General features: G+C 40.2%; 1 protein-coding gene across 1 annotated transcript in view; it reads left to right on the top strand.

Annotated features, from left to right (window-relative positions):
* The window catches only part of EEFSEC (eukaryotic elongation factor, selenocysteine-tRNA-specific), a 101,111-nt gene that overhangs the window by 7,787 nt on the left and 84,855 nt on the right, over nucleotides 1-8,469 (top strand). Inside the window, exons 4-5 of the mRNA XM_009321047.1 lie at nucleotides 3,408-3,504; nucleotides 6,391-6,555. Coding sequence (XP_009319322.1) covers nucleotides 3,408-3,504; nucleotides 6,391-6,555 — 262 coding nt within the window. The remainder of the gene's footprint in view (nucleotides 1-3,407; nucleotides 3,505-6,390; nucleotides 6,556-8,469) is intronic.

Below are 8,469 nucleotides of genomic sequence, written 5' to 3'. Positions count from 1 at the left end.
TAGGGAAAGCAGAATGATGGAAGCTTATGTAACGTGGCTCTGGCAGGGATGATGTTTGTCAGTCCTATTTAGGTAAATCAATTGAGGTACCTAATGAATGAAGTGCAGTGAGATTCGTGAGTGGAAATGTAGCTGTTATGAGGTGGGAAGATACAATACAGACACAATATTTATGTAGTGGTTACACTAACTGAAGCACAGCTTGCTTTGCCCAGGGTCATAAGGGGACATTGACTCCCACGTTTATAGCTGTTGGGTCACATTTTGATTTGAAGAATCAAAGGAACAGGATTCAGCATACAGAGGACAGAATTTCACCAGGACCAAAAAAGCAAAACTTGGTTGGATATGGCGATTCCTGCTTGGCTTATTTGTGATGGTAGGGCAATGTCCCTTTTCAACTATGCAACTCCCTCATTAGTGACTATGAAGATCTTGGTGTCTTTCCAGCTTCTGTATTGTTCTTAGGTCCATTTATTTTGCTGAGAATAGTACAGAGGTGAAAAGTGAAATTCTTTTATGTGAACTCAGACAGAATCCTACAACTTTCGATTCTCTCTGGCAGCTGTTGATTTAAGGGCAAATAAATACAGGGTGGCTTGGTTTTATCTGTAGGTTGCTGCCCCTCATTTTACGGAAGATCGAGAAAGGAGACACCTGCAATATCTCAAAGCATTTTGGATCAACAATGTTTTTTTATAGCTGTGAGTTTGTTGATCAAATTCACAAGTAATCCCAAAGGAGGGGTAGCATTGAGATAATAAAGTTAGGAAACTTTTAGAAATAACTATCTAATGGCATTCTTATGGTTTTATTTGGTTGTTTGAAAGGTTGATATATAGAATGTGAATTAAGCAGGATTACAACTAATAGTTATTTTCTGTTTCTCATCTATGCCAAGAAGTTAATGATTTTTAAGAGAATTTATCTTAATACACTGGTCGCTTTTATTTTGTCCTTCTTTTAAAATTTGTTTATTCTTCCTGAATGGCAGTAATTGCTGCTGCAGGTGGTACTTCATTCTTGGTTTAGTCCAAGATCCTATTGCGAAGGATTGGGGGAAAAAGACCTTTCTAGTTGCGTATTCGTAAAATGAAGACAGATTTTTGTAAGGAAACTGGTGTTCAGAAATACTTTTTATGTATGCTGTTTGAACTAAATCTTCTCTTTATATCCTGGAGTACAGATGGGTCTTTACAGTGTGTCTTGAAAACTAGCAGACTTTGTCAAAACTTGAAGGGGAAGTGAGTTTTTGAAACAGTTGACATGCTAGCTGTGAGGCCCTTACCTCTAGCTCCCTTTTAAAACAAGGACATGTATCAGCTGATCACAACAGCTGTGATTCCACCTGGAGGGAAATTGTCCTGTCATAATGTTTTAATTACCCATCTAAACTCTGGATCCTAGAAATGCTCTTTTATTGGATGTGTCTGTGTATTGTTCTCATAACAAAAATTCAGTTTTTGCATGTGCGGTCTGTGCTTTATGGTGCTTTGAAAGCGCTGCTGACCTAGGCTTCATTGTAAAGCGCTTGTCCTGTTGAATCTTAGGCGTGTTATTTCTTGACAGCCTCTTTACCACTTGACTTTGAATTTCCAAATGCATGTTTAACTGTTTTTGTATTTCTAAACTACTCTTATTAGCAGAGCATATGCTGAGACCATTTGACAGCTGCCTCTGACCCCAAACACTTGGCAATGAGTTTTTTCCCAGGACTAGTTTACTTGTTGGTTGTTATTTCTCTATGCGCACAAGCATGCATGCATGCACAGAGTTCCATAGCAGTATGCAAATCTGAAGTCTGTTGCAGCTATAGAGTAGGTGTTGCCATTGATGCTGGGGTAATTATTTTAGTGTTGTCAGGAGATTCCATGGAAGGTGAAGAAAAAAGAAAAGTAACTGCTGTATAGTTGAATAGTTTGACACTTGTAAATTTAACCTAATCGAAACTTGCTTGTTCCATGGATTGATACTAAAAGTAAAAGCATATGAATGGGATTTCTATTTTTTCATATTTTTTTGCATATGCCAGCTTTTATCTTTGTCCAGCAGGGTCTAAACTCTGCTGACAATAAATGGATGTGATGGAGTAAGAGTTTTAGTAGGGCTGAACCATGTTTGGAAGTGCCTCCGAAGGCAGTATGTGATTACTCCAGTTTGTGCTGGTATATGGCAAAGGAATAAAGCACCTGCTTCAGCATAAATTTCTATTTATTACAACACAATGCCCTAAACTATTTGTATGAAAATAAATTTCTAAAAGTTTTATGGTTAATCACAGGAATTTTCAATGCACATTTTTATTACCCTTTGTCCCTAGATGCCTCAGACTTATGGCATATAAACACAGAAAATACCTTATATGCTTGGTTACTGTTTGGTCACTAAATGAACTCCCTGTATAGTACTTAGCATTTTTTTCTTTATCAGGGCACTGTCTTTTTCCTCCAGTTCACTCCCTTTTTGAGATAAAATCTATGGGGGGTGGGTGTCAAAGGATGGCCACAATAATTACCTTTGGTCTGAATCTGTTGCATAAGAATCAAGTATCTATAAGAACCAGTCACTTTTTTGTGTTATTGCTGATTATTATTCCATTGCTCTAATAGATCTATTTTTTACGTAGTTAATCCTGACTCTTGCAAAAATGCATTAATAATTTGACTTACGGTCTAACTTCCTATTCCAAAGTGTAGGCAAAACAAGCTATTAGATGATTCAAACACTAGGTTTCATTTTAGGGAGCAAAAGGTACACATTCAGTTAGCAGACTTAAAAAAAGCTGCTGAATATTAAGGACTTGAAGAGTAAAATTCATGGTAAGAGAAAAGCCAAACTGAGGTCATCTGTGGAAGTACTGCTCTCTCTGAACCTTTGCATGGTTGAGATTGTGGGTTTCATGAACTTTGATTTCAGTAGACTTAGAACTTTCTTTTGTCTGCAGATCTTGCAGTCTGCCTGCACACTCAGGTGTAGACATCATGTGCCATCTTGCATTTGGCTCCTGTTTGGGAGGTTATCACTCTACAGCTAGGATTATAATTGCTTTAATGAAAGTTGCAAACAGTGCTAGTATCCAGGTAAAATGGCTTGAATGCAAAGCCACTGCAATAAGACTGGGTAACAGACCCTTGCTTCTGAAATAAACTGAAGTCTTACTTTTGATTGCCACAGAGTTGAATCAGTAGCTAATGCTAAACAGGATTGAAGATTTCATAATAAAGTCCAGTAGCGCAGATGCTAGTAATTCAAGAAAAAAATCCAGTTATTCACTATGGGGGAAGAACAGATAAATCAGAATTTGAGGGAGTTTCCTTGCCTTCATTGTTGGATGAGCCTGGAACTACTTTACATTGGCACATGTAGGAGATCTGTGGTCTAATGGTGGGAGTCTTTCTCTCTTTCAGGTTCTGTGGGTGTCCAATTGTTGCTGTTGCAGCAAAGCCTGGTGGACCGGAAGCCCCAGAGTCTGAGAATCCACTCGGTGTTTCTGAATTAATTGAGGTACCTGCTGAAGAATGTAATGATAACATAAAATGTGCTTGAACTTTTCTTTAAGTCTCTTGGAGTACACTGTATTAGTATCTAGAGCTGAGGAACTCCTGTGTTAATGTCAGTTTTAAGGAACCTGATTCTTTAGGGATTCCTTCCAGTGAATGGCGAAGTTGAGGTTGCATGCCCCAAAAGTGGATCTCCTTTTTCAACTACTAGGCTTCAATGCCTTTGAATAGCTGTGTCTTAAGAAACGGCTATCACACATGTGGTGAAATTGGTTTTAAAGTTGTAAAGAACTACAAAGCATAATGAATAAAAATTAGCTTTAAAATTCTGCCAAATCCTCGGTAGGTGTTGTTTTATAATTGTACCACGGTTAAGAAAACAGTGAAGGTGTGAAGTCAGGCACTCAAGTAATACATTGGGAATTGTCTCCTTCCTTTGTGTGTATTATGATCCAGTGTTTAAGTGCATGATTCTTTATTCTAAACAACCCTTACCTCATTCCTTGCACAGGGCTCAACTAGTGAGCAGATAGTCCGTATTTTGTTTTAATTCTCGTTATTCTCTGTGTGGCCTCATGACTCCATTCAAATACTGCTCTGCATTCAGAATGATTAATTTCCTCCTGGACTTTTCTTTGGCACACGTCATTGTGGTCTTCAGCACTTGGCAAACAGTTAATTTACTTCCGAAAGACCTATAGGAAGTGTAGAGGTGACTTTAATCCATATTTAGATTGGGAAGCTGAGGCACAAAGGAGTTAAGTCCACTGAGTTTACTGATTTTGGTTGTCAAATTTAAGGAAACTAAGAACTCTTGGGACATGCTTATGTTCAGATCATAGTACCTCCAATTTTGATTGCAATTGTGAATGCTTAGCACTTCTGTTAAGCTTTGGGGTTTCTGTTTGGATAGTCTGAGGTGTATAGTCAGTGATTACCTGTGGAAAGTTTCATTTTTAAGGGAATGACAATACGTGGGAGTTCTGGCATAAGCAAGTGTAGAATCCATTCTCTAGAGGGGCACCACCTGCCTTCATGATGAAACCATCTTTCTCTGTGATACTCTGCCTTGCCTACTGTGTGCTTTGCACATCTGCAAAAGATAAAAAGCATGGCCTGGATTTACCCTGTGCTCTGAATGAGGTAGGACCTGGAAAAAACTGTATGATTGTATAACTAACATTATATCAGACCCATATGAACAAGAGAAGACTTAAGCAAACTGATGCTTCACAGGTATCCTTATTTCCAGTAATGTGGGTTTGTGGGGAGTTTTTTTGGGGGGGATAAATTCTCAGTTTTTAAAAACAAAACAAAAACCCCTAAGTTATATGATAAGTTATATGGTATGAAGCTTATACTGTGAAGGGCGGTACACTTAAAATAGCTGTCTGAGTGCCGTTTGTAGCTTGTAGTAGACTTGTCACCCTTTCTGTGAATAAGCTTTAAGGAAAAGTAGCATCCTTGTCCTGGGGGGGTACCACTGTTATTTGCAGACAGCAGAAAGTAGGCCTAAAACAAAGGCATCATTCTTTGCAGACTTGTCAAGGTCTGATTTGGATGCTGCCAGGTTTAAAATACTTGTAAATTGCTGAAGTTAGGGTGCAGCACCAGTCATCAAAAATGTAGGGATGTCTGGCCCAGGGCAACCTGGCTTGTACAAAGGCAGGATGTTCCATGTAGCTGCTGAGCACTGAATGTTGTACCTCGTCCCAGGCATGTGTGGCCTGAGGTGGGCATGGCGGTGTAATGTGGTATGGCCTTAGAATAGACTTAGCAAGAACAAGGCTGCCCATAGCAATGTCTAGAGAGCTGGAGATAGGCAAGTCCTTAGTTCTGCCTTTATCTGGTTCTGGGTAGATTTACTGGGATGTTGCCCAGGGTTAAAACCTTTGAAGGAAATACCCATGTTGCAGCTGTTTGTCAACTCTGAGACCTAACGTTAGAAGAGCTGGCAAATGCTGTGTGAGTCCTGCCATTGAGCCTCAAGGTATTATCCTTTCTGTCTTTGATAAAAGACTCTCTCAATTTTTCTGCCATTACAACTTAGGCTTAACCTGCAGTTTCTGACCTTAAAAGCAGACATTAAAGGCAGTGCCAAGTTTATATGCTGGTGTTAGAGGCAGAGATCAAAAGTGATTAGAGATGGGTGAACCAGTTCCTCTGAAGCGCTGTTGGGTACACGACTGCATTTCTATAATTAAGGTCTTCTGTCTATGATGATATATTTTAAGAAACATAGTATTTGTCAGCAAAACAGAAATCCTAAACTTGGAGAATTTCTCTAGAAAATGGTACTTACATAGCTATTTTTCTTAGTGGTTTGATCCTCCAAGAAGTGTTAACAGAAATCTGAAGGGGAAGTTGACTTTGAAAACTTATCCCAGTATAATAGTTTTTCTGGGAGGGAGGCGGGGATGGGCTTTATGGGGCACTAATATCTCTAAGTTCATTTTCACAAAATCCAAAAAAGCTGAAGTAGCAAAATGTACTGTAGAATTGTACTTGGCGGGGGGGGGGGAAGGGGGGGGGGGAGGGGAGAAAAGAAAAAAGGGGGGGACGTACAAGATTTTTTTCTCTCTGCTTTGCTGCAGTGTTTATATTGAGTTTGGCAGCAACTTTATCGCCAGTGCAGTTTTGCTAACCAAGCTAAATGTGCAGCACCAAATCTTTCTAAGGCAGAAAATCGAACTGTTCCCCCTGCTAAGTGTGCGTCTTCTCTATGGCACACAGTTAATTTGATATTGGTGTGTTCTAAGCTCGTTGGGAGATGCTTGAAATTGGTAAAACTGCAAGCTTGTTCAATCAATCATCCGCTTGCCTTCCTTTTGCTGTATGGCTGTCATGATTTTTCACCCAGGCACGGTGCTGCTTTTATCTCCTTTTTCAGGTCCTGAAGTCTCAGGCTTACCTGCCATCAAGAGACCCCTTGGGACACTTCCTTATGGCAGTCGACCACTGTTTCTCTATTAAGGGTCAAGGCACAGTGATGACAGGGACTATTCTTTCTGGCTCTGTTAGCCTTGGTGACAATGTGGAGATTCCTGCCCTGAAGGTGAGTCTCTCATTTTCACTCCCCCTGGTTTTCCTGGTAGAAATAGACACTCAACAAAGAGGAGAGTGTTCTCTTCCAATCTGAAATTATTCAATTATTTTCAATGTCTGTCTGTCTGGTTTTTTTTTTTTGTACTCTACTATAAGCCAGCTTATAATAGGAGGAGACATAAAGATTTTTAAATAAGGCAGCCAGTAAAGTTATCTACTCAATTTTAGTTGAATGAAGAGGAGAGAAGCCTGACCTAGATTAGTATGTTAGACTTTCAAATTCAGAAAAGCAAGGTGGGCATGTTTCCAAGATAGGACGTGCCCAAGGACTGAACAAGGTTTGAATGAGGTTACTTTCATTTGAGATGTTGTGCTGCAGTGAGAAGACTTGCAAAAGAATCTGACTAGGTAGGCTCCCCGAGATGTCTGGAAGTGAAGGAAAAGACAAGAGGGCATTGAAATGCTTGATGCACATTCTTTTTGTTTGTTGGGGCTTTAATTGATGTCAGCATGTTCTGGGAGAACTGCTGGGATGCAGTATGTGGCTTGCTGCTGTTGGGCTTTTTAGAGAGCCTGTAGAAAGTCGAGAGGCCTTTCAATGACCTTTGAACTGCTTAACTGTTGTTAGTATTTTATTTCCTTAAAATATATTTATCCTTTAAAAGAAAACAAGGTGACTTTATGCTTGGAGCACGTGAAGCCTATTTCACAGATGCTGATTTGGGCTGCTTTGACTTTCCCTTTGTATTAATTGCCCAAAATGACTCAAGACTTGAGGAGCGTTTTGCAGCTGCCACTTAAAGTAGATCTGGCCTGTTGCATTCTGAGAGTAGGCAGCTTTTGGCTGAACAAGCCTTGATGGGACTCTTTTGGTGCTGTCAGTATTATCCTTAAGTCATGTTACTATAAGGACCTTGTTCTTTCATTGAATGAACGTGCTGCTTTCTCATTTTTGTCTGTACTTTGTGGCAGGTGAAGGACTAAGTGAGGCATTCTGATTTCACCTGAAATATTTTGCTGATAGCTGACAATTAACTTTTGGTCAGCCTCTTCTGTGATATCTGCGACCATCTAGTTTATATCATATTGTCGTTTGCATAAAAGTGATTTGCATGATATGTACCCCATCATGTCTGCTTTCTCAGTGGAGTTCCTCACTACCCATATTCTCATTTGCAGCATGCAGCCCGTTCTGGGAGCTGTGCTTTTAATTCCTGCAGGGAATATGCTGTGCTGGGGTTGTAGTTCTGGTTTCAACCTCTCTTCCTTTCCCCTTGCCAGAGTTCCTTCCCTCTTCCGTTGTGTCCTGCTTGTTGTCCTGGGCCTGCCTGCACAAGGGGTCCAAGGAGGGACAAGTAGTTAGGAGTGCAAGGCTGATGAGTGCTGAGTGATGGCTCCTGCCCAACAGGGGCCTTGCATAGCTAAGTTACCTACTTCCCTTTTGGCATAGCACTGGCCAAACTTCCTGTCACTTTGCGCTCTGGGAGATGGGGGTGAGACAGAGCAGAGTAATTATTTCTTGCAAAGAAAGAATGCATAACTACATTATATCTGTAAGTGACTGCTTAGCTCTTCATGTATAGTCCATTAATGTTTTGGAGAAATGTTTAGGAATTACAATCTGTTCTTTGAGAATTTGTATGGAATATAATATTTCAGTTGGAAGGGACGTACAATGATTATCTAGTCCGACTGCCTGACTGTTTCAGGGCTGACCAAAAGTTGAAGCATGTTATTAAGGCCATTGTCCAAGTGGCTCTTAGACACTGACAGGCATGGGGTATTGACCGCCGCTCTAGGAAGCCTGTTACAGTGTTTGACCACCCTCTCGGTAAAGAAGTGCTTTCTAATATCAAGTCTGAAAGGGGGAAATGACAAAAATGTAGTGAATAACTTGCATATTGCAAATGCGTGTTTAAGAGGA

The sequence above is a fragment of the Pygoscelis adeliae genome, unplaced genomic scaffold (assembly GCF_000699105.1).
Source record: "Pygoscelis adeliae isolate BGI_AS28 unplaced genomic scaffold, ASM69910v1 Scaffold453, whole genome shotgun sequence".
Lineage (NCBI taxonomy): Eukaryota > Metazoa > Chordata > Aves > Sphenisciformes > Spheniscidae > Pygoscelis > Pygoscelis adeliae.
Note: the sequence above shows the minus strand (reverse complement) of the source record. Positions and strands in the feature narration are given on the sequence as shown.